The following is a 27,365-nucleotide window of genomic DNA, read 5'->3' on the forward strand; positions in this document are numbered from 1 at the left end:
AAGATCTATACGTGACAAAACTACGTCCTGCCGTCATCACATACGTGAGCTGCGCCTCCAGATACTTATAATTGATTGGTTTGTAGACAGGCTTCCCCGTCCTCTCGTATCCTCTCTCTGTGTCAGAGTTTTTTCAACTGACTGCTGCTCTCCCCTACTGCCGTGGCTCTTTTTGTTTTGTTGTGATGTTGAGAAGCAAGACACGGGAACTTTCTTTCTAGAGCATTTATTCAGAGACAAACGGAAACCTACACTGTACATTTACTACCACTTAACAAATAAACTGCTGATGTATTCTCTGCTCTGATAGCCGACAGCTGTCTGAGCGCATTCACCGTCACACACTCTCTCATGTAGCCTACACACTCTCCACCGAGCTATTCCTTAAAGGAGCTTCCCCGGTCTTGTAACACAAGGAGAGCCTGCCAGAGCTTCTTGTATTTGGTCCGAAAGTCCGAACCATCCCAAAAATGCTTTCACACTATAAATGAACTGGACCATGGTTCAGTTTGGTCCGGACCGAGACCACCTCTTTTTATCAGACCAAAATTTGGTCTTTTGATCCAGGTGTGAAAACGCCCTTGTAACGCCAAATGTAACGGACGTTCATTAATAAAAAAAAAAAAAGTTACGCACTAAAGCTTTATTAGACATACATATGTAACATGACTTTAAAAAAAGGGGGGGGGGGTTCAATTCACAACATAACCACGTGTTTAAAACTGCAACTGTTTCTCATAGTGCACCTGTTGCTGGTACGAGGATGTGTAATATGAGAGAAAATACGTTTCCCTCGAAACGTAATTGAGAATGCAGTTTAGTTTATGAGAAAGTAATTATACAGGGTTGATGTTGTAGGTGGTGGATATGGAGCTAATTTTGACTTTTGGGTAGTTTAATCTACAGTATAATAATGCATATTGATCACATGTTTTGTATGTAAAATGTTAATCTGAAAAGTAACAAGTAACTATAGCTGTTAAATGATGTTAAAAAATGTTAAAAGGTACAACATTTCTCACTTAAATGTAATGGAGTGGAAGTATAAAGTAGTGTATTTTCCTTTAAGATTACGTTTGAGTTATTCCTGTTGTTCTGAAAACTGCCACTTCTGTGTGAAAGAACATTTTGTTATCCACAAAAAGAACTCATTCCATAGGCCTGATAAGGATGTTAGAGTGTCTGGTATTTAAAGACACTTTGTCTCCATTGGCAGGTCGGCAGGACCTGTCTCTCCAAGATGCCAGCAGACAGTTTCTGTCTTGTTGACAACAGTGTGATAGAAATAGAGAGAGAAGGGAAAGCAGGAGGGGTTGTGAAAAAACCCAGCATGAAGGGAGAGATTGAGAAAAGTTGAGTAGAGAGGGAGGGTGGAGGAGAGAGGTGAAGGAGGGTGCAGGGGGAACAGAGAGGGGATGGGGGGGGAGGGAGGAGGGGGTGGCTGTGCGTGAGTAGAGGACCTCCCTGTGAACTGTGCAGTCGCGAGCCGGGTCATTGGGGCGAGGTTGTCAGAGCGTGCCTGAAACAGTACACCCAGGGGTTCAGCCAGAGTTCACACACTCAGTGTGCAAGATCCATGTCCCTCAGTCAGCGCTCGCCAGCCGTACACCAGCATACACACAGCAACACACAAAACTCACATCTATCATCATACGCACATGCACAAAGATGAGTTTAAAAGCACAACAAACAAACACGATGCACTTGCGAAACATTTAGGATGTTTAAAATAAAATTAATCTTCTTAGCCTGAGCTAAATGGGAATTTATGCACACAGAAGCAAACAGTGAAAGTCTCACACAGTGTCTCTACATGCACGGTGACATACTGTTTTCATATCAGTGCAAGGAAAGTATCTACGGGAGACATATGCAAAATAAACGCGCAGAAGGAAAAGTGAAAAGGCTCGGCTCTTGGTGCGAACAGATTTAGTGAACCACTGAGATGGTAACTGATAGTGTCCATAGCCAGCAACAACAGCAGCAACAGCACCAGTAACATTGTAACACAGTGAGAAAGATTTTCTTTAATTCCAGTCAGTGTGGTTTAAATAGGAGAGGCCACTAAGCCAGAATCCCCTCTGTGTGACTGAGCTCTTTGTGGGAAAGCTGTCTGCTTTAGTCCCATTGAAGACTGGTTGGCCCATTGTCAAACCCAGAGCTTGACCTGGTGTTGAACCCAATTGTCAAACTTGCAGTGTAGTGTGGGACCTTGGTGGGGGAGGAGAGGCACCAGCGTGTGGTTTAGCTGAGGCAAGTGTTTGTCATCTTTTGGTCCCTGAAAGAGTTTATAATGACTTCATATGCCACAGCTAATGTAGTAAAAAGCTGTGAAAAGTGGAATTTCCCGTCTCTTAGCCTCTTTTCTATATAATTAATGTGGTGATTTAGGCCTTAAATACAGAATGTTCTCACATTTCGTCGAAAGCCCCTACATTCATGTGGTGACCACCCCAATCTTTCTCCCAATTCTCACGCTGGGGATAACTCAGTCTTGTGTGTCAGATGAGGATTTGACAGACAGGCCCAGCTGTGGCAGTCAGGCGCCAGAGCACCACGCCCTCCGAGTCCAAGGCAGACAAGGCCCAAAGAACAATTCAGTCTTTGTGGATCTACTGGAAACCATCAACTGCATCCAAATGACCGTAAGCTGTAGATACAAGCCAGATGTTGGAATTCCTCGGCTCAGTTCAATCTCAGTCCAGTCTGGCTCATCCAAGCCCGGCAGCGGAGCAGTGGCAGGAAAGGGGGCGGGTAGAAACCCAGTCTAATCGAACGGGAGACGTGCATTTCAGTCTTTTTGCCATGTACGGTAGAACTGTCTAATTGAGAAATTGTGCTAAATTGCAGCTCTTTTATTAGGGCTTTGTGACAATTAAAAACAGGTCGCTATGTAGTTTTCATGATTTTGATGAAATGCTTTGGAACATACCAAACCCAGTCATGTCTCATGAGGACAGCTGTGTTGCACATTAGTCTATGTATGATTCCTCCTTTCAACCAAATTACCCCCAGATGCCCCCATCTAGATTAGTTATACTTTATGGAACGAGTTAACAGAGCATTAAACATATTTAAACTGCTTTTCTGCTCAAAGCTGTCTGAATAAATAGCTGCTCGTCTGTGTGTTTCTAGCCGTTTCTCATATGAACTCTGTCCGGAGTTGCCCTTTCACACATGTAGCACACAACATGAGATTGTCTGTGTCAGATGTTTTCCCACCCATGGAAATCCTTACTTTGCTTTAAGTGAGGGGTGGCACGGCTTAAACCGTTTGTAGTTTGGTTATAAACAATCAAGTCTCTTGCTGTTCCTTGAATTTGTCAATATCTTTAATATCTTTTCAACTGGCTACAACTGGCGCACACATGGCGTAGGATTGTGTGAGTCATAGACGAGACGGTGAGCTTTTGCCTTGGGATTGTTGTTGTTTCTTCAGTTTTTGGAGCCGGCACAGCGCTGTGAAACTTCAATCTACTGTGAGCTGTTATCAAAGGACGCAGGTGAGGGAAACAAGAAATCAAAACAGAAACTCTTAAAAGGAAACTGGTAATACGCTCACTGACAGTCCTATTTTTACGCTTGTAGAGCGGATCGCCGAAGCGCATACGCACCACTTACGTGCTGCTCTCATGTCCGATGTAGCCAGTTTCATTGATTATAGACGCCATAGACGCCTGGTGTTGGAGCATCCGCTCCGCATACATTACGCGTGCAATTTAGCCGGCCTGTTAGATGTTTGTATTCTATCATTCTAGTTTCATGCCAGCCGCATGACAGAAACAACACTCGCTCGTTGTGAATTGTCCGGACATTGACATGCTCTATTCACACGTGGGTTCAATTGGACATTACACAGACTTTGTAGTGGGAAGCTGGCAGGGTAAAGTCTGTTTAATGTCCGGTCCAACTGATTAGGAAATTTGCGTTCTCATATGCAGCTCTTACGGGTAATGTCTAGATAAATTCAGGGTTGCAGTGCATGTGTGAACAGGACTTTCGATAACTTCTAATGCAGAACGAAAGAAAGAAAGAATGCAGAAGAAGTGCTCTGAATACCAGATACAATTGTCCAAGCCATGCACTTATTTTCCCTATCGTATAATCAGGATCTCCAAGAGGCCGCGATAATACCTTGTAAGGTCTTCAGTGGACCAAATCTGACATGCTCACAGTGATCTGGTGGGAGACTCATTTGTCCTTTTGCAGGCTAATTACAGCAGTGTGTGCGACCACCCCCCGCATTCCCATACAACCTTTCACCTCCGAGGTGTTGAGCAGGCAATTACTCTTCTTGGCTTCTGTGTGAAGGGTACAAACACAAACTATTCCTCTTCCTCTCCATCCCTCATTTCTCTCTCTTTCTGTGACCCACTGGAGTATTCATAGCACTTGGACAACATACAAGTGCAACATAAACACACGCACCCACTTTTAGGTTCAGTAACGTGTCATGCGTAGGAGGATGGCTGCTGTGTTTTTGCCTCCCACACCCTCTATTCTCTCTTTTTCTTGAACTTTATGTGGGTGTTTTTGTTAAAGATGTCTCAAACTCAGGAGTGTTTACTTTTTTTTTTTTTTTTTTACAACTTACATTTTTAGTAGTCAGCTTTTTGAGAAAATGACACCCAGAGATAATTCACACAGTAATGTGATTACGATTTGATTTTCAGTCAGTTGCAGATGCCATCCTTTTTATTCCTCTCACCTCAGTTTGATGTAAGCCTGAGATGCAGAAATGAGAGCTGTACGCATGGAAAAACATTTAAAAACAGTATAATGAGGGACCCATGTGACTTGAAGCTTCGTGGCAAAAGTGCATGCTCGACTTTCATAAACCTGAGTGAGGGGGAAATTGTACTCCTGTGATGTGAAATTTCCAAGTGTGATTTTTGCTCAGACATATAACTAAGCCCCATACTGACTTAGTCGTTTAGAAAAGTACTTTTAAGCTCTCCTGTGCTGCTTGATAACCCACATCCTCTCCTGAAAACCCTCAGTAACAGCTCTCCAGAGGGATGCTTTCATCCTGACGCACACTGTGTGTTTGGTCTGTTTCCATTTAGCTAAGTTCAGGTGTAGTTCACAGAGGCCGCTGACTCTGGTCATGACTTGCATACAGGCTGTGGGCTTTGGAGGCCTTTTTTGTGTAATATAGCCATGTGATAAGGTGGGAGCTTCTGTGCCAAGAGAACTCTACAAGAGCGTCTTAACTGTCAGCTATTTTACATAAGCCAAGAAAATATGCTTGATATTTCATCTATTTTTATTCCTGTCAGTCTTATCAGTGTGTCTGTGGTTTAGTAGGAGTCTATGACCTGTTAGATCTCATGTCTCCCCTTGTCATGGTGAGAGCAATGGCATGTTAAAAAAGGTTGTATAACCTTTTGAAATCTGCTCTGTACTCTGTAGATGGGAGGGTGCTGAGAGGACAGTGCCCTCCATCTGACCCACATCTGATTCACCTTGAGCAAGGCAGGCTGCTGGCAACAGACACCAAACCACTGAGTTCACTCGTGCTGCGACACCGTTGCGTAATCTATGAGGAAGCTGCTCTGTAATAAATAAATCTGGATGAGGCGGTCCATCTGGGAACAACATTTTTCAGCAGAGCTCTCCTGACGTGATGCCTAGTGGGCTTTATAAATATCCTGAGCCCATCGGCGCAATGTGAACTGTGTTTCACCCTCCCACACCCTTCCCCTTTGAGTGTTTGCCTACTGCTTGCAGTGAAAAGCAGGCTTTACTTTGCTTTGTTTGTCCCTCAGCGATTACCTCCCACTTTCTCCCTGTTAACTGTCAGTGTTCAAAAGCAGAACACTGGAAACCACATGTGAAACAGAACTCTCTTGGCTTCACAATGTAGGTGAATGACCCAGATGGATTTTTCTTTATGTCATATGGGAGCTCGGAAAGATCAGAATTAAATTTGAGATTTCCAATCCTTTTGAAATCTGTCGTAGGCACCATAACAGAAACTATGTATCTGTTGCACCTATAATTTCAAAATTGTAAACTGCCATATCAGCAGCAGACCATTTTCTTTTCAAACTAATTACTGCAAGTGAGCCACTTTCCCAGTGATGATATGGTGTTGTTCCTAATCATATCTGTTGGCATGATATGATGCTCCAGAACCAACCCCTAATGAAGAAACAGGCGATAGCAGAGACAAAGGGCCAGATGTACGTACATTTGCGAATGTAGCGTTATCAGCGCCATGGCCAACCCGCAGAAAGTGCACACTGTGATACTTCAGCTCACGTCGTATTTACCAGACCTCCAGTTCATTGGGTAATCAGCGCCTTTCTCCGCCCACTATACCGTAAATTGCGTGCATCTTTCTATCATGGATCAGTCACCAAGTCAGTCAAAACAGCGAAAACAAAGATTTAGCGATAACGAAGTTGATCTGCTTGTTCATGAGGTAACAGCTTGATGCGTGTTATTTCGGCATTAGTGGTGGGGAAATGTATGTATTGACTAGTGCGCTGTAGCAAAGCGTTAAGTACTGGTGCTATGATACGGCTGAGTGCAGACTGCGATATTCCCACTGCTGATGAAATGATCCTGATGCCAATATTTGTAATGTAGTGAGGAGTTTAACAACTGCTGGAATGGAATGTGAACGCTGAGTCGGAGATTCAATGTCATCTTTGATTTCTTCCAGTAACTGTAATATTGCATGGCTGCTAAATCTGTAACGCTTAATGATTTTGTGTTCACTCAACTGAAAAAGTGTGATCCTTGTGGCAAAAATCTTTTCAGCTCGTCTCCTTGGCTTATCTTCGTCTTGCTCAGATTACTGCTGCCATTTCGCCAGGAGGCATATGCGAGGAAACCCACTTGCGGCTGGTTTACACTTGCTTTTAAGAGGCGGAGAATTTTCACCGCAAAATAGAGGCACGCTTTCACAGGCGGTTTTTGTACATACCACGGAATATATAATTAGGCGCACTTTACAATTCTCCTCCCATCTCTTTATGGGAAACTCCCACTTTCCCCTTCACCCTCCCATGAATGCATATGCATGACACGGAAAAGCGCAATTTGCCATTTTCAGTCCCCGCGACAGGCAGTCTGCGCTTTTACCTCAGTGCGGCCTGTTTGTACATACCTCGCCATGCTTTTACGCGCACGTTGTGAAACAAATACGCCTGAAGTGGGCGCAAAAGCGTTAGTACATCTGGCCCAAAGTTTTCTGTGTAGCACCAAAACCCAGATCACCATATAGATATTCTGTGCTTCTCTGTGTAGATATTGCTAGCAGCCAGTGATGAATAGAATTTATGGAGAGTTATGACCCAACTACCAAGTGTTTGACCTTGTGTTGTAAAACTACAGCCTCATCCACCTAATGCATATGTATGGTGCATCTACCTGTACAGGCTGCATTCTTCAAACCAACTGGGACTCAAGTGATTGGATTTTTCATGATAGCATTAAACAAGCTGAAAAAGCTTCAGGTTATTTGTTTCGAAATCATCTGTGCCATGTTTCTTAGTTCTATTTGCTGCTTATAAGAAATGCAACCCAGTAATGATATGATATGATATTTTATTTACGTGTCATGCCACTAGGTGGCCCATCCCACACGGAATTACGTACATGACATCAGTACAGCTTCCGGTCCTATGTCCACACACAACTTAATAATGCCCAAAAATAAAGAATAAAGAAAACATCTTACAGCTGCCACAACACAATAGTGTCACCCATTGTCCAACTAGAACTAAACATTTCATTCATAAAACAAAATGACAGCCACATAAAAATAGATGTATAGCCTATAACTACCTGTATGAACATGACAAAAATAGCCTATGCACATGCAGCCTATATTTGATACTTAACATGTCCCTCTGAGTCAAATGTCTTACATAATTCACTCATTCATTAATGAATTGCAGCTAATTTTCAACATTTATCCAATGTGTGTGTGTCTGTGTGTTTGTGTGTGTGTGTGTGTGTGTGTGTGTGTGTGTGTGTGTGTGTGTGTGTGTGTGTGTGTGTGTTTTTGAGGACTGACACCCTCTGAGTTTGCTGCTCCCTTTGACCTTTAACACCACAGTGTATAATAACTCTTACAGTTTGACAGGTCAACTGAGGCGTCACGGCTGGCCCCTTGCTGTGGGTTAGGGATGAGCCTTTTTATCATACTACCCACCCTGTGATGGATGAACCCAGCAACAAACTGGCGAGAGGGCTAACAGTGTTGATCAGAGAGAGCAGATAAGGTGTTGTAACAAATAACACCCCGGCTCGCTGAACTCCACTCCACTACCTTCCTGTTGCCCCTGGCTTCAAGCTCATTCCACTATTCGGTAATAGTCCAAACTGCTTACATAGCGAGTTTCTGATGCCACTCGTCTTGAGTGATTTAATACAAAGTTAGGGGATATCTGTTAGAAGCTTTAGTGCAAATGTGACAATTTCTGGCTCCACAAAATTGACAGAAATTATGGTATTCTTACAGGATAGTAGTAGACAAACATTTTTGTATATTTTTACAGATATCAAAAGTGAATATGAAGTGAAAATGGCTATGTGTTTTGAGCACACATTTATCATATGCAGCAGAGCCATATTAAGCTTTAAAGTCACAGTGAACCATCTGCCAGGAAACTGGGAGTCACAGGATCTGTAAAGTGTATGTGACGTGAATAATGACATGAGCCTGCACTGGCTGAGGTTTTAAATGCGTTCAGCATCACTGCACAACAAGCCAAATGGACTCCAGATCCGGGCGCCTATAATATATTAAATGGATCATTGGAGGCCGACTTTCCAAGCCCCTGTGTTGGGATTACAAATGCTTGGACAGCATATAGGAAAAATACACTCAGGTTTGTTGCTCTCCTTTAAAGTACAGTATAGAAGAGGTACATTCAGAGGTGTTCATTAACAAAGGTGCAGTAAGGGATAATGATGACTAATAAACATGTAAAGTTCTCCTCCAGTCACATTTTAAAGTATGTAAAAATAATCTGCTATGATTTATATTTTTGATAACATGGTTTCAAAGTAAAAAAGTAAAACTCAATGAGAAATTTTGGATCTGGCCTTGTGCCCCGCCTCTCAAAGCAGTAGCGTTTTGCTAATGATTGATGAAAGCTGATGAAAAATCCTGCAAGTTGACAGGATTGGTTCCTTAGGTATGTGACGTTTGAAATCCATAGACTGTAATGCTGAAAGCATGACAGCTTCCCAAAAGTGAAGCCAAAACATTGCTCCCTGGTGGCTGGCTGAAGTACAGGTCATCAACCCCGCCCCCTCCAAGTTAGCGGATAGGACATGGGCCAAAAAAGAAAATCTAAGTCAACTACATTTTTCCCAAGGATGATTTCTGGCAGTTTTGGCAGTTCGGATCATGCTGATGTATATTCAAATGTTTGTGATGCTTTGATGCTATTAAAACAGTGTAGAACATCATGAAACGTGATTGACTCGCGATTGGATCAAGCAGCTCCACTGCCCGATCACTACTGTGCAGAGTGGGAGGAATGGATACGCCTCATCCATCTTTTTATACAGTCTATGATGAAACCCTGGCTGTCTGAATCACTGTTTTCTGAGACTGTCATTGGTACACTGCAGTTCCAAGGTGGAAATGCTCAGCCATGGCGTTGACTACTTATTTAGCTCATGATATGTCTTGTAACATGAAAAACACCACATGGACATGTTAAGATTGAAAACTTGTTTGTCATTGGAGACGGTCTTTAAGATAAACTTGCATGAACATATTTGTGGTCAGTATCAAAGGTGATGATTCAATTCAGTGCAGTCTTTTAAAATTAGCCACACTGTTTTAAGATGGCAAAACAATCCTAAATGAAACTGAAATGTTCAGCAAAGACACCTGAGAATGTGGTCAGAGCTGAGATAGTCTCGCATGCCAGACCTTCCTCCACAGCGCTGCGGAGGAGGGTCTGGCTAGTCCACACAGCATTCCAGGATGAGCGCCGGACAGAATAATGCAAAATAGCCTCGGGAAGGAACTTGTTTTGTTGAAACGTGTACCTTCAAAGGTTGTTTAAATCTTGAAACAGAAAACTCAGGTTGGACAGATAGTCTGGCTAGCTGTCTGGATTTACCCTGCATAGATCTGAGGAGCAGTTAACCATAGTCCTCATAAATCCACCAGAGTTGAAAAATTACAACACAAAGAAAGCGGAAGGTAACGGACATCCGGCCGAAAAAAGGGACATCAGGTGGAATTTCCGGCAGAACCGGAGCAATCCCGGAAGAGGAACATCGTGGATATAGGCTAGAGCTAAGACAGCTACACTCTCCGATTTCTCCCCATGTGTCCGAACCTTAAGTCCTCTGGAGCTGAGCTAGCCTGACAGGCCAGACCCACATCAAGATGTTGGGTCTGGGAACTCACCATTGGCAGGGCTAAATCCGAGGGGCGGGATAAACGGTTGTCTTTCAAATTCCCTCTGCACTCATAGCCAACCAGAGCAACGCTAGTTGATAGATTAAACTTTTGCCGTATCTGGTCGGCAAAACTCTGAACACATCTTCCTTTTTTAAGAATGACTTCAGTGCTTAACTCCAAGTCTTCCAGAGTCATGGCCAAAGCAGATTCGAAAGACCGCTGTTCGCCAGCAGTAGCAGCCATCTTCTTTGTTTTCAAATAGCAGGGAATTCACACGGAATCGTTGCAACTCTGCCGTCCTTACGTTAAGCCCGCCCACCGACTCTATACACGATGTGATTGGCCTGACCAGAATTTGGTTTTTCCAGCTCGCAAGCCAACGGAGTGTTGCTAGACTGACCCTGGCTGCATATTACATTTGCTGCCGCTACGGTGCGTCTAGATTTCTAGGCTAAAGCTGAGCGCCTTCAGCAGGGAAAAAGCTTTCCAAGCCCCCTTTGATTTATTCAGTATTTGGCTAACCTTGCTCTGAACCTTCCCCATGAGCTTTCCAACCATTTTAGCCCTCCTCTTCCAGCATACGTGAACTACATGCCTCCCCGACCTCGTTCCATCCCAACATGCTTATTCTCCCTGTGCTTTCGTAACAGCTCACTCAGAGAATGAGAAACAGACCCCTGAAAGAGGCTAGGGTTCACTCTCGGCAGAGTCCGTCCCCCTCCCCACCCAGTGTGGGTCATCTACTGATCACAATGTGCGGCCCTATCGTGAGTGCACACAGGAGGGCATTTATGGTTCGCTGGGATTCAAATGAATGTTTATGAGCCCTGTCTGGCAGCCAAAGAGCAGGCACTATCACAGCTTTTACAGCCACTCTCATGGGTTTCCCTTTGGTTGTGTGTTCTTGCTTTGACTTCTGCTCAGATATGGGGTGTCTCTCTCTCTCTCTCTCTCTCTCTCTCTCTCTCTCTCTGTGTTTGTCTGAATCTGTGATCTCCATAACCCCTCATGTGTTTATTAGAGGGGTTGAAGTGTAACTTTCAAAGTCCTTTGTGTGTGTACTCTTACAGAGCTCTAAGAGTTCACTTGTCTTTCTGGTTTATATTAACATTTTACATGTGTCACTTCAATGTTGGCTGGTTTCATAATGTTCAATATTTAGCAGAGAATCTGCATTTATTATCATGCTGCACTGCACATTGTCTCTTCTGGGTTTAAGAGTATTGGCTTCATGATTAACCTCACAGCGAGGAAGGAAACAGCATGGCCTACAGAAAAGCACAAATTTGCACTCAGTTGCATTTTCGCTGAACATTTTCTGATCCATAGGCAGGCTGGCAATCTGGCAATCTGGCAGTTCTGGCGAATGCCAGAAGGGCCGATGCACTCTTGGGCCAATTTGGGCCGCTGGATAAAAGAAAGAAATGCAGCAACACTGGCGTTTCACACTAGTTTGACGAAAATATGCAAGCTTGTACGGCTGCAGTCTGGAGCCTCCCGTCTGGTGCCGTCAGGCTTCTACTTTTCAAAATCAAAGCTTGCGTCTGGTCCACTATGACTTCGTACTTTGGTGTTTTGGGTGTTTAAGTATGTAATAATACGTTTTAAATATGCAAGCATTTCCATTTTCATTTTCTAAGATGGTGCCATGGCAGTTTATTTGAAGGTTTTATGAATTGCTCCAGTGTGTGTATTATTTAATTATGAAAGTCTGTAAGTGCTGCTGTTGCCATAATCTCATGTGTGCCTGGTTTTTGCAATTATAAAGCAAATAATGTCCCCGTCTGAAATTGCGACGGTAAGGGACGGAATTGCCAGGGCCAAATGTTTGTCCCAGTCCGCCCCTGCTCTGATCAATATATACTAGTTACAGTTTCAGGAGGAACAATCAGAGCATATCGTTAAACAAACAGAAGGAATGAAATTCTGAGGTCTGTAGATAATAAGGTGGAGCTTTGTGTGTTCTTGTGGCGAGTCAACACATTCATCACACTGCCTATTTAATTTGTGAAAGCAACGTTTTTAATATTAACTGCCATTTTTTGTGGTGTAAATGAGTGGTGAGACTTTACGTCGAGGTGATCATTCTACTGAATGCAATATTATACAAAGCAACCTGTTTAGGCTGGGCATATTTTGTTTTATGCATGACACACTAATAAAATGATTAATTCATTCATTATTAAAGGCTGTGGTAATTCTAAATAGTGCATTGACATTGTTTTATGTTTCAAGTCCTGCTGTGCTGTTTTAGTTTATGAGTATGTGTATATTTTCCAAATGTAATCATGGACAGTCACATCATAAAGAGGTTTAGCTTGTTAAAAAAGTTCAACACAGGCTTCCCTTGAGGTTTAGAAACATGCAGCTGAGTGCGGTATTTTCATTTTTACTACAGCCCTTTCTTTTATTGTGATAAACCTCAATGTGCTCATCTCATTAAACATTAATGAGTTCTGATTCACTGTCTACCATCTGTGAGGTGAAAACGAGCACAACCCCTCCTTAACCTTATTAGTTATTTTTATTGCAGCTCATGATCCCTAAAGGTCTCGTGTTTTTTGTGGAGCAATATAACCTGCACTTTAAATTTTGCTTCAATTTAGGTTTGGTTCTATTCTTATTTGTCAGAATGGCCTTCATGCACTGGATGGCAGACTATTCTCAAAATTAAAGGTGGAAGGACAACGGCTTTATACAGGGATTGCTTTGTCCGGTAACTATAGACATTTGGAGGAAACTAGGTGGTACACACACACTGGTCTTTACTACTCTTGATGTGAAACTGAACTTCTACTGAAAAAAGAAATTTGCTTAGGTGTCTCAGGTCTGTCCTGGATTGCACAAAATTTTATCTAAGTTCCTTAAAAACAAGCGCAAACACACTAGCATGGCACTAAAAGGAAGTAGAGGCACTGTTACCCTAAGGTACAGTATGAAAGATATACTGACCTGTTTGAGTTTAGCAACACCTACACAGGTGCAACACTAATCAATGCAATAACCTTCTAAAAGTCTGTTTAACTTGCTCAGAGAAGCTACATCTACACTACTATGTTTGACACAAAAACTATCTTCATCCACACAAGAGTTTTAGCTCCGTAACAGAACTATCTCCGTCCATATTAACACATCTGACAATGCATATTACATGACCGTTCACATACACTGGGCACGGTGTAAACAGGAAGCAGATCGTCTTGACGTTACTCTGCAGTTGAAAATCATTGATTTATATGTTGAAAATACAAAGAATACTTTGGACAAACAGCAATGGTGAAAACTAAGACCAAGGATTTATCTGCTTTGGCCGACAACGAGGTGGAACTGTTACTGAAAGGTATGTAAGCCTATCTAAGACTGAAAAGACTGACTGACATGCATCTTCATTTCCAAAAGTCTCTGTCTGTGCCCATCCAGACTACAAAGCAACCCCGAAGTTTAAACCAAAACGGAGACAGCGGTGTTTCCAAATGTCTCTGTTTTAGGGGCTCAGAAACGCCAGAGTAGTGTGGACGTGAGGCGTAAACGTAGCACAGATTATTTTTTTTCAAAACCAAAAGTAGTAGTAGTGCATAGATGTAGCCTGAGTCAACTTTGTGAGCTATAAAGTCTGTGGAAAACAGATACATGCGGTTTTTAGGGCTAGATGCTATGCTAACTACATGCATGGTGGGAAACAGCTGTAAAAAATGAGGCTCAGAGTTGGATGTTATATCAAAATGCAATACCTTTTGAAGTTTTGTGTCTTTATGTATTCTTAATTAATACAATCTCAGTCAACATGTTTAAAATGTAACATAATATTAAAATATGAATGGAGTGGTAAGAGATGTTTTCACACAGGAATGGAACATCTACCCTTAGGCTTCCCCATAACATCCCCACCATGGACATAGTCAAGGTGCTGTTGTATCCACCAGGCTATTTTAGTTAAAGAAATTGTTCAATAGTTTGGACAATACACATATTTCAGCCTATCTTGCTGAGAGTTGGATATGAAGATCAATATCACTCCCAGCACACATACATAGGAAGATTTTTTTTTTTACCTTTGGACAAAGGTAGGCTAGTTTCCCCCTGCTTTCAAGTCTTTATGCTAAGCTTAGATAATTGGCTGCTGATATTCTCGTGTAATCCTGAGCAAGAACACAAATAAGCACCTTTACCAAAAATGTCACACTATTCCTTTAATATACTGGAGTTCACTTTCATTCAGCTCACATAATCTGAAATCTCAAATCAGTTTCTTCTCTTTGGTTGAAGATTCTCATCATTTCCATTCCACGCTGTCTCAAGTTTTTCTGACAATCTTTTGGTAATTCAGCTATGAGCTTGTTTCTTCCTGATTTTAGAACATGCTTTTTCTACTTCTTGAATAATATCCTCTATCAAAAGGTTATTGTTATACTCTGGCATTGATACATCTCATCCATTGTGAATTTACGCAGCTCCCTCCCTCTGTTTGGAGCTAAAGCCTTGGAACATGCTCAGATTCATATGCAATAAAGAGAAATAGGCTCCATATCGTTCCTTTCTTTTTAGAAAATTAGCCTCTGGGGTTCATACCAATCACATTTATATGATCTACTACCAAAAAATGTGTGGCGGTGGCAGACAAGACTGTATGAGAGTGATCCAAGCTAAAAAAACAAATGTGACATATTGGAATCTTTTTTTAGACGTTTACTTTTAACTTTAATAATGAAGGTCTAAAGATGACTGCTGCTCTTTCAGGGCTCAATAAATACAACAGTCTCTCTGCCCGTCCATGTTTGTTCATTGAATGTGGTTTAGACCACTCTGCACGTGGGAGGAGGAGGTCCTGACAAACTTGTTTTGAGTTCAATATGTTTATGGAGAATTACACCATTTTCTGACAGCAGGCAACAGACAAGAATACACATGCCTCCCCCAAGCGTATGTTTTATGTTTTGACAACATCATCTGTCACAGTCACTCTTGCTTGGAATAAATCAAAGGTGCTATGGGAGTCAAAACCCAGACAACAAACAATCTGTACCTCCCAAGTGTTCACTTTTTCTGCTTTCATCATGCACAAAGAACACACAGTGCATCTCTAAAACTCAATTTTTATTATCTTGTTTTGATTCAAAGAAGAAGAATTAAAAATAGAAGTGTAAAAACAGGCTAAAACAAGTGTCACAAAAAAACTCCCAGAATAACTACTGGTTCAGACCTATGCATGGCTTCTGTTTAAAGTGAGAATGGCATTCCGTCCTTCATACTATACACATAGGCACAGATACAGATGGGACCCGGATGTACCCTGCAGTTTATCAATTAATTCTACCTGCAGAAGCAACCGCCTTGCATGTCCCCTAAGTATTTGTCTTCACGCTATCATGGGGCCTCCTCTATCCTCCTTGCAGACGTCTTAAGGTCCATATTCCCTTCAGTACACCCCAGAGCTGTTGAGGTCTCTGTCACATTGTGTGCAATCCAGGTTCATGTCCTCCCTTTGAAAGTGTTCATGCAGGTGTAACTCCCAGAAAACCTGTGGATTTCTTCAAGTGAAACTTGTGGCATGAAGCTAAAAAGTGCATAAAGACCAAGGGTGGAGTGTTAAGCATGGAAGTATGGTCATTAAAAGCAAGACAAAACAAAGAAAATGTTAACTGAGAATTTTCTTTTCAAAAGATTTTTTTTTTTGTAATTACCTTTTTAAAAAGACAAGGGCATGCATAGTCCAGGGCAGGTATAGGTAGGCCTTGTCAGCTCTGACTGCATCCACAGTCCTCTGGGCAACTACCTCAGGTCGGAGAGGTGGAAAGAGCTGTGGAAACCTGCAAAATAAAATATAGTAGTTTTAAGACAAAGTGATCTTTCTGATGAAACCAAGAATGCATTTTCAAGGTGTATCCACTCCTCATAACAAGCCCATTGGTGGACATTTTAGGTTGAAATTACAGTGCAAACAAATCCCGCTTTAGCAAGCTAGACATACTTTTAATGGCAACATAGCAAAAAAGTTTAGATCTGTTGGTGTGAGCTGCCAAACTGTGCGTGAAATATTTTTGATGTTTCTAAAAGCTAGTACACAACAATGTGAAAGGTTGGGTGTACTCATACACCTATACAAGAACATTCTGTGTTATACATGCAAAGCACCTTACATCGTACAGCACTATTAAAAAGGTTTAAAGCACCAAGGTTCATTGTCATCTTTAAAGACCTCAAGGGGGCAGACAGACTGATGATAAATTAATAAATCGATGAATTCCTTAATAAATGAGTCACTAATGAGTCACAAATTTCCTTTTTAAATAAACTCACACTTTGGAGGTTCCCAGCACTGTGACTGTCTTTAATTGTGATCTACTAGGGAGTAGCTCATTACAGAGGAAAAGTCACCAAAGTCAAATATATTATCTGGGAACCATGAACGTCTATGTAAAATTGTGTAACAATCCTTTAAGCAGATTTCAAGCTATTTGACTGCAAAGTAAAAATTTGGACCTAATGGTGGTGCTAGATGAAAAGTTAGATGGAGGTCTGGGCAATATATCAATATTATATAGATATCGTGATATGAGACTAGATATTGTTTAGATTTTGGATATCGTAATATCAATATATGACCCTGTGTGTTGTCTTTTCCTGGTTTTAAAGTCTGCATTACAGTAAAGTGATGCCATTTTCTGAACTTAGCAGACTGTTAGCTGTTCTATTATTTGCCTTTACCCACTCAGTCATTATATCAATATTACTGATGATTATTTATCTAAATATTTTGTGAAAGCACCAATAGTCAACCCTACAATATCGTCACAATATCGATATCCTATATCATGGTTGCAGTTGTCGCCGTGGTCCTGCTGCGTGCCCTGCTATGCCCTGTTACACCCTGCTACGCTCTGATGTGCCCTGCTATGTCCTGTAACACCCTGTAGTGCCCTGCTATGCCATGAACTACTACAACTACTATTTCTAGTCACTGTTCCATTAACTTTATTGTGACTATTATTGCCACTGTTCATCACACCCCCAACCGGCACCGTCAGACACCGCCTACCAAGAGCCTGGGTCTGTCCCGAGGTTTCTCCCTTAAAGGAAGTTTTTCTCACCACCGAGGTTTCTTCCTAAAAGGGAGTTTTTCCTCACCACTGTCACACTAAATGCTTGCTCTTGGGAGAATTACTGGAATTGTTGGGTCTTTGTATATTTATAGAGTGTGGTCTAGACCTACTCTATCTGTAATGTGTCTTGAGATAACTCTTGTTATGATTTGATACTATAAATAAAATTGAATTGAATTTAATTGAATATCGAAGTATTTGTAAAAAATACCGTGATATTTGATTTTCTCCATATCACCCAGCCCTACCTTGAATATCACTATATAGCTAATTACACAGCAATCCATCCAATAACTGTCAAGATATCCACTCTGAACCACAACCTCACAGTGGTGCTAGTGGAAAAGTCAGTAGATCCCTACAGTCAGTTGGATTCATTCTGTTGGGTACATGAATGTACACAGTACGGCAATCCATCCAAAGGTTGTTGAGATATTTCAATCTGGAACAATGTGGTGGACTGATTGGACCTAAGGACTGGCATTGCTAGGTTGGCTAAAAATAAAAACCAATTACACAAAGCATCTTTAACTACCTGACTCTCATGCCCTGGAACATCTCTGTATTGGTGTGGAAGGGAAGCACAGTGGTGCAGCCAACGCCGGGACAGTCCAGCAGGCCCAGCGTCAGACTCTCCATGAAGGCCAGCGATGAGGCCTTGGAGGTGCAGTAGTCTATGGCTCCAGGGATGGGAGACAGCGACAAGATGGAGTTTATGCACACTACATGGCCGTGCTGCAGCTCTAGCATCCGAGGCAGGAAGGCTTTTGTAGTCTGGGATGAGGAAGGAAAACAAAAGGGGCGTATGAAGACAAGGAGGATTGAAGCATGGAAATAGAAGGTGAAATACATTTAGAGTAAAAAGAACAGAACAGAAAAGAGAAACAGACCCACAGTGTAACCAGATTAAATGTCCATTTCCATTGGGATGATAATTGCATTTCTGTCTGCATATGGCATAGTCTTTTGATCCATTTAAAATAAAAATGAGCCATGAGTTTTAAAATCCTTCTGATGTTTCAGGGGCTGAGAGGCAATTTGGAAATACCCCACTTAACCTGCCATAATAGCGGTCATGAGTGACAAGTCTATGAAAATGATAAGGATAATCTGCTAGGAGGAATTCCCCTAACTTCTGCATGCAAACTGCCTCTGCTTTAGTCTCTGCAAGTCTTACCCAGAACTGTCCCATGGTGTTGATGTGTTGGGATTTCAGAAGGGCGTCGTCATCGCTGTCCATCAGACTTTTGCCGTGGACTACAGCTGCGTTGTTCACTAATATTGTAACATCTCCCACCTGAGATTAAAAAGCACAACAAGAAAAAACACTGTCAAAGATCTTATGTGTTCTCTGTCTGCTTTTTGTGAGATGATACAGTTGTGCTGCTCCAGAGCTGTCAGCAATATTCCGCTCTCTTATTCAGATATTTCAGATGAAGTGTAATCTATCCACCAGATGGGAGACAGAGTAGCTCAGAGCCAATATACATACAGCAGCGGAGACAGAGGCATCACAGAGAACAATTTTATTATGTGTTTCACGACATTTCGACGTGTTTATGATGTGTTTTCTTGACATTTCTCTTTGTGTAAGTAGAAATATCTTTATAATAAATATGAAGCTGGCGTACCTTTTCTCTAACCACCTTGGCTTGGTTGTAAACTTCCTCCCGATTGGCCACATCACACAGGAAGTAATGGCACTCTGTTCCTGAGAGAGAGATCTCTTCTGCAGTTTCTTTGAGGCACTTTTCTGTTCGGCCCCACAAGATCACCTAGCAAAAAAAAAACATTTTTAAAGAATAGAAACAAACAGAGAAATGCTCTGCATTGCAACTGTGCCGAGATCGGAAGCAAATCAAGTGAAGCGTAACTTATAAGTGGAACAAAAAGGGTTGTTTTTTACAGTCAGTCATCAACAAAACATTACGTATGTTTTGCGCAATCTTTCTGGCAATGAGATCTGGTGTAACTGTGGAGATCTTTGAGCAGCAATGCTCTTTTCATTCAGAGAACAGAAAGGCCATTTTCACTCCAACAAATAGTTTTAGAGCAAGATTAAAGGCTTGGGGGTTGCTGTGCGAATGAATTGTCTCTTCATCCACCCGGAGACTAAATGAAGGCCAGTCATTTGAGCAGGGAACATGGGGTTGGATGGAGGTGGGGGACTAGTGATTGGGCAATTAGATCTGTCAGTCTTTGGGGTCAGGGAAAGGTAATGAAATCAGGGGGTGCAGCCCTCCTCATCTCTCAAACACAAATTCTCAAAGAGATTACACGGCCTGTTGGGCAGATGAGCCCCGTCATTTCTGGTCAGGGAGTCTGAAAACAGTGCATGTGTGAAGTGCTGAGGACGCCAGTGTGGGATTTGGCTGGTCGCTCCTGACCAAGGTTAATATTTGAGCAAAAAGTCTTCTGGAAAGTGAGCTTGTGTATGTGAGAGACAGAAAAAGTGATTGTGTGTACGCATACACACACAAAAGAGAGCGCGTCTCTTGCCACTTGCAAGAATTCAATAGCTATAGATGATCACGTCGTCTTTTGCACGTCGGTCATCCTGCAGTAACAGGACACTTTCAGACTGTGCCAGTCTTTTCAAATTCACTTAGCATTTGTCTAGAGCCAAACAGAGCATATTGGCAATGACAGTATTCTAATGTAATATTATAGTAATACTACAATGTCTGATAGTAACATTGGCAGAAGCAAAACAAACAGAAATATTGACACTGTAAAGCTCTTACAGTCTGGAACGTGTTCTTTATTTCTTCATCAGATCTGAAGCAATAAAGGGATACTTCCCCGATTAGCGTTAAGCTTTGTATCAGTAGAAACCCGGTAGTATTTTTGAATGACCGTGCTTCCCTCCCTCATGTCCCCCTGAGCTGATAGAGCTCTGTATTGTGTGTCTTATAAAAAACCTCTGATGACGCAAAAATTGTCATTTAGCGTCATCGGAGGCATTTTTGGACCGAGGCTATGGACTACAGCCATAGTACAGCCAGCTAGTTCCACATGTTTTCAACCCGCCCATAGGGGGTGGGACTGTCACTAGCCGATGTGAGTCGAGTGTCCGCCATCTTGAAGCTAAGCTAACAGGCTCATTCTTTTCAGCAGCAACCTTGCAATTATGTGCATTCACACTACCGCACATGTGTACCACCGGGATACATTGGTACAGATCGGAGAATATGCAGGAAACTTTATTACAGACGGAATACTCGATACACTACGCAAGTTTTGCCTGCTACGCAGACCAGCACCTCAGCCTGCGGTGACGCTTGATGCCGCTAGCCAAGGGAAGGGGACATCGAAAGCGGTGTGCGAGAAAGCGGAAACGCGGAACGAGGGCAGGCGTTCGAGCTAGGTGGAAAGCTAATGCTAGCCGGCCACCTGTCCCAGCCATTCTACTTGAAAATATCCGCTCATTAGACAACAAAATGGACTACATCCAACTTCAACGAAACTCCCAACGCGAGTTCAGCGACTGCTGTGTTTTTGTATTTGTGGAAACATGGCTGAACAACAGTGTACTGGACTCCGCTATCCAGCTACTAGGCCTGCTAGCCTTCCGAGCAGATGCTGCTCTGTCACCGGGTAAGACTCGTGGAGGTGGGCTGTGTTAACACAGTTAACAGTTAAATAAATGGACCAATCGATCCCGTTGCTCTGGACGGCGACCAGTGAAGGATATTAGAAGCACTTTTCCGGTGATGGCTGATCGTTACTGCGCAACCTCCAACTGAGCTTGAAGACATAGATGTGACGTGAGCAACCTGTCTGAAAGTTGGAAGTCTTCTGATAGCTGTGCCAAGAGAAATCTCAATCATTCCGAATCTAGCAGAGACGGAGAGCGTAGGTATATGTAAGGAGATAACATAGACACAGGCTAATTATTGCTAACTAAAATGCTAGTTAACATTAGTAATTAAACTTAAACAGCTAATGTAAGTCGAAACTGCCTGCGAGCTTCTCCTGTACTATACGGTAATTCCTCTACTATGCGACAGTAAGTCGTGTGGTTATGACACAATCGTTAGCCTATTTTTACAAAAACATCTGCTACGGAGCCATAACGTGAGATACAAGGTAATGGAGCCTTTTATACATTGTCATGTTTCTTTAGAAATAAACAATGGACAAATAAAGTCTTTAAACGCTTCAGATGTAAAGTTATTCGCTGTCAAAGTGACGTCAAAATGAATGGCAGTCAATGGAATGCTAACGGCGGGTGATGGCTTATTAGCATCAAAATGGCGCGATAGGAGCTATGCGTTGTGGAGAGAGACTTACCCCCTTGGTTAACACGGACACGGACTGGTGCAGAAATGCGGTGCTTGTATCCAACTACTGCTCACTGCTGGTGGAGTTTGTGACTGATAAATGCCGACCATTCTACATTCCACTATAATTCACGGTTGTGTTTATACTCTGTGTTTACATCCCACCACGCGCTAATGCTACCAATATGTTAGCTGAACTTTACGGCGCTATCAGTGAGCTCCACATCTGGATGGACTATTTATTGTTGCTGGTGATTTCAACCATGCAAATCTCAAGAAAGTTCTTATATTCTACCTTCACCTCACGGTGAATAGTAATTGCACTTAATGTATAGTCTATAATGTGTGTGCACTAAATGTAGCCTGTCTTGTATGTCGTTTTTATATAATGTCGTTTTTATAAAATGTTGTTTTTATAAAATGTCATTTTTATATATTTTAAATGTGTAACGCCACGGTGAAACGTTGTTTGGTTTCACTATATACAGTGTATATTGTTGAAATGGCAATAAAACCCACTTGACTTGTATGACTTGACTTGACTGCATTCTGTAACCGGTAGGCGTGGCTTGGGAGTGGCCTCGTAGGGAAGCGAAGCAAGTGCATTCTGGGAGTTGTTGTCTTTCATCCACATGAGCCAAAAACACATTTTCTGGCTTTTCTCGGTCTAGAAGGAACCAATTTCTAAATCCTTTTCACATTTCTACTACATAAGTGACCCAATTTAAATACATATACATCTTTCCAGTGGTGAAATATCCCTTAAGGGTTTGGCTCCCTCTGTTTGAGTTACTTTTGATTGGGTTTTTTTGTTTGCTTCATTTGCAAGCCCATTTGAGTAATCAGTGAAGGCAGACAGGTCTTGATAAATAACTGAAAGCTTTTAATAGGATTTGTGCCTTACAAACAAAGCTGACAGCTCTCATTAAAAGTCAGCACTCAAACTGTGCTCTCCTGTTAAAATGTTATTTAATTAATTAGGTTTATCATCTGTCACAGCACACAGGACCTTCAGAACAAACAACCATTGGCCAAATTCCGATCTGGATAGTAAACAGTAAGAAAACAAGTTTTTAATTGACCTTGCCCCCTTCACTATCAGTGATGAAGAAGTGACTGTTCGAACTGGGCATGCCTACCAGGACTTAATGTTGAGTAAATGTACTCAAGTACCTTAAGTATACATTTGACACTTGTACCTTATTTGAGTCTTTTCTTTTAATGCCACTCTCTACTTCTACTCCACTACATTTCAGAGGAAAATATTGTACTTTTTACCCCACTACATTCATCTGACAGCTTTTACTAGTTACTTTACAAATTAAGATGTTTGCACACGAAACACATGTAGTTTATAAAGTACGATGGTTTATTATAAACTAAACTACCCAACAATATACAGTACAGGCCTACTAATCTAGCTGAAAGGATTAGCCAATTAAAAACTTAGTTGATTGACAGAACTGTTTTGATCATTTCCAGTTTTCTAAAATGTGAGGAGTTTTCTGCATTGGATACTTTTATTTTTAATACTTTAAGTACATTTTCCAGACAACACTAACATACTTTTACTTAAGTAACATTTTCAATGCAGGACTTTTACTTGTAAAGGAGTAGTTTTTACAGTGTGGTATTAGTAATTTTACTTAAGTAAAGGATCTAAATACTTCGTCCACCACTGACACATGCTGTAAGTAAAGGTCTCTAAAACGACAAATTTAATGTGGCAAAGCTTTACACAAGACTTTCAGAGCGAGCACAGATGCCACTGGCTGTGGTGTATGCCTCCGTGTCTCCAGTAGCGCCAGCTGAATTACAGTGATACTTTATCTCTCAGATCTGAATGTATGGGTGGGTATGAACCCTCCTTTTCACACCCATTGTATGGGCCAGCAGAGAGGCGGCACACAGAGGGGGCAGCAGGAGTTCAGGAGGCAGTCGCCTGCCGTTGTCTAATTACTGCGGAGACAGCCAGGTCAGTTGCAGGGCAATACCCAGCTGGGAGCAGTGTGCTTCCCGCCTCCAGCACAACACACGCACACCCACTCACACAAACCTGTTGTCAGTGCTCCGGTTTGATTCATCTTCCTCGCAGTGATCTCTTTATGTAATGTTTACAACCACAGGAAAACCAATGTTTTCTGCAAAACCCTTTCTTCTAAAGTTGATGCTGAAAAGTACTTAGAAATGGAGCTTTGAAGAATTATGCTGTTTAGCTGTCAACTATTTACTAGCATTGTTCTGAAACCCTCTCGCAGTGCTCTGAACTTGGATGCCGTGTGTGAAAATACTTTGGTCTGGTTTATTGTTTCAGAGCTTTGCTCTGCAATGGTCGCCCCCCCCCCGAACAGCACACAAGAAGACCTGGCTCCCCTCCTGAGTCCCCGGCTCTCCATCGCCGGATTCTTTCATCAACGATGTTGTTAGTCTTCCTCACACCGTGAAAACACCAAAGCCTAAAGCAGAGGTAAAAGGAAATTCCGGCTGCCAATCACAAAGGGGCTCAAACTGGGGTGAGCGCAAGTTCGTAGAGGTTAGCCCTATTCATAATTACCGTCCTATTTCCTTTTAGCATGTCTTTAGGCAGGGAGTAATTGTCATACACATTACCACAGGTGTTGTTTTCAAAGCCTTCACACCTAGATAATACCCAACAATGGGGTGCTGAAAAGCATGGTGACATCCTTTGTTGTGCAGCTGCAAAGTAAAGCTTTTAAAACCCACTGGTTTCTTCTTGCGCGTTCCCCAAGGAGATGGCATTGAAAGACAGAGGGAGGCAGTTAGTGTTTCATTCAGCTTTTAGCGATGTTTTCAAGCTGCTAAAATTATGCCTTAAGAGAGTATCTGAGACGTGGGGCTTGTGTCACACATGTACAGATAATTACAACCCGCAGCTTTCAGCTGGGCTTCTCAACGCTTCCTACCAGGGAAATTACTACCACTTTCTTCCATTTGCAATGATGACTCCCATCTGAGGTTATCAAAAATAGAGCTACTCTGTATTAACACATTACTGCTAAAGGGACACCAGCGGCTCATCAGGCACTCAGCTGTGTAATGTTCCCCCACTGGATTGGCAGACAAACCGTAGGTGGAAATGATGATGGGAACGGAGGTTGGCCTGACCTGCAGTGATGAGGAACTGTCTATGTAGCCGCTTGAGCATTTCAGGCCCATGTGACGGCTCCTTGTTAGGGGGGTGAGGGATGGGGAGAGTGGGCGAGATGGGAGGGTGCATGGTTTTGACGATTGGGGGGATTCTCTGCAATTGGCAGGACTGGATGAATAGATTTTAAACAGATTTCCTGTGAGAATTTTAATTATACATTTTGGGTTTGCAAACGTTGCATCCAATGGATTGGTCTAACTCTATCTGATTAAGTAATGTAATCAGATAACTTTTGGATCCCCTTAACTTTAAAATCCATAGAACGGGATGTTACACAGTTGATTCTATTCTAAAGAATAATGGAAACATGGGTAAGAGCATGCACAAATCACCTTCACAATTCAGCTGTAAAAACACAATGATGAATCATAGTTCAAATTCCATTTTAAGCTATTACCTCTGTCATCTGAATACAATGCATTGCAGTTACTGTAACAGACATTTGTACTTTAGACTAATCCAAGATAATGTAATCTGTTCCTCCCTAACCCCTTTTTGTTAGGTTGTTTTGTTCATTTAGTGTTGCATACACTCCATAAAAGGCCTTGAAAATAAAACATAATCTGGCTTTTATTAAAAGCATTATGGGGCCTTTTCTGGTGTTGTGATATGTTGCCATATTTTATAAGTGCAGACTGATCACACACACACACACACACACACACACACACACACACACACACACACATAGTCAATGCCTTTAACACAGCCTAAATCGTATACGATAATACACTTTCTAGACATGTCAGTCATACCAGAATCAGTCAGACCTTTAGCAGGGTGGATGTCAGCCTAGTGCTGCACTTAATCACATCAATCTGCCATAAAGGCTGCCGAGACCTGTCCTCTGGTTGACCCAAGCTGTTGTGCAATACTCAACCAAAATTGAGGGCAGTGTTTCGTCTCACTGGACCAACTAGGCTACTTGGAGGTTATGATCCCTGCTTCCATAGAACACTGGAGCAACAACACACCTGGGGCAGGGTGGACAGGACTGAGCAGGCTACCTGAGGCAGGGGGGGGGGGGGGATTCAGTCTGCCCAATTACTACTGCTGGTTTTGACACAAACTAAGCCTACAACAGATTGCATGTAAACATAACTTAAAGTATAAATACTAATTTGCTGATGCATTTCTTTGCTAAGGAGTGGAAGGAGCAATGTGGCTGCAACAAGTTGTCTATATAGTTAGATGAAATTACCTTTCTGGCCCCCTGCTTGGCAAACTCTTTGGCCAGGTGCCGCCCGATGCCTCGTCCCCCACCGGTGATCAATACCACCTCCTTGGTCAGGTCCTTCCTTCTGCTCGGCAACAGCGAAAACAAACTTGCTTTGAGTATGTAATAGAGCATCTGAACGGGGAAAAGACACATGCGACACGCGCTTTTCAAATCCATCTCGAAAAGTGATCGCGGGCAAGCCGATAAGTAGGCTATAGCCTATAATGTTTACGCTGCAAGTTTACGTGCACACACACACACACACACACACACACACACACACACACACACACACACTGATATCCCCTCCCAACAGTGCAGGGGCAGCGACTTGCGAGCTCCTGCAAGTTTATCCGCATGCAAACAATCTCATCTGCAGCCTCAGAAACTGTTGCATGAGTAATCCACTGGCGATGGAATATTAAAAAGAGCAGAAGTGTGTGACTTCAAGGAGCTCGGACATGACAGTCGACGTGCATCACGCTCTGGAGATGAGTGAGTGAGTGATCAGTCATACGCCTGTCAACCTTTGGTAGAGACGCAGAGACGTGAAGTCCAGGCGGCGCTCCTTATGTGCGCTACTGAACACGCTGGGCTTTTACTGTTGTGTTCCTGTCCTGTCCTGTCCTGTCCTGTCCTGTCCTGTCCTGCCTTATATATCACCGCCTCTGCCCTGGCTTCGGTACTTCCCTGGATGAACCTAAAGGGGAGGTTTGTATGGGCATTAATCCTGATTGACATGTTAAGTGGATGAATATTTTTGCTCCAGAGCCCGTCTGCCCCGAGTGGTTTCGTACTTGCCTCTTCCCCCACCCACTTCGTGTGTCTACAGAGGTGGTTTTCAATCTGTGGTCCTGGGCCCCCCAGTGGTCGCACCACTGCGTCCCAGGTGGGTGCCCAATCTTGTTTGGGAAAGTTTAACTCTATTAACTTAACCTCGTTGCATGACGTGCAGAATAACAATGACAATGTTTAGATCACAGGTTCCACTGACAGTTCGAAGTCAATGCAAAATCAACAACGGAACTATTCTCATGTAAGAGTGCCAGATGGGGCTATTTGATCAAGGGATTCATAAACATAACTGAGGTCAACTAATCCTTACTCCGGCCCCCCTATTAATTAAGTGAAGACATAAGCAAACAAACAGTGAATCAGCTAAGTAGTAGTAATAAACAAACACACAGCTGAGAAACCTGACAATTGTAAC

At 42.4% G+C, this 27,365-nt stretch overlaps 1 protein-coding gene and 1 long non-coding RNA gene across 2 annotated transcripts; one reads left to right on the forward strand and one right to left on the reverse strand.

Moving 5' to 3' along the window:
* LOC116051563 lies at positions 1-21,246 on the forward strand. Its single transcript, XR_004105375.2, has 3 exons — positions 1-11; positions 2,734-2,735; positions 21,116-21,246. It is a non-coding gene; the product is annotated as an uncharacterized LOC116051563 (long non-coding RNA).
* Positions 15,460-26,933, reverse strand: dhrs3b (dehydrogenase/reductase (SDR family) member 3b). Its single transcript, XM_031302077.2, has 6 exons — positions 26,138-26,933; positions 19,116-19,259; positions 18,662-18,781; positions 18,020-18,258; positions 16,066-16,191; positions 15,460-15,938 (listed from the first exon to the last, which is right to left on the reverse strand). Exons 1-6 carry the CDS (start codon positions 26,330-26,332, stop codon positions 15,854-15,856), a joined length of 909 nt encoding a protein of 302 aa, XP_031157937.1. The 5' UTR covers positions 26,333-26,933; the 3' UTR covers positions 15,460-15,853.
* Between the last annotated feature and the right edge of the window lie 432 nt (positions 26,934-27,365).

The sequence above is a fragment of the Sander lucioperca genome, chromosome 6 (genome assembly GCF_008315115.2).
Source record: "Sander lucioperca isolate FBNREF2018 chromosome 6, SLUC_FBN_1.2, whole genome shotgun sequence".
Lineage (NCBI taxonomy): Eukaryota > Metazoa > Chordata > Actinopteri > Perciformes > Percidae > Sander > Sander lucioperca.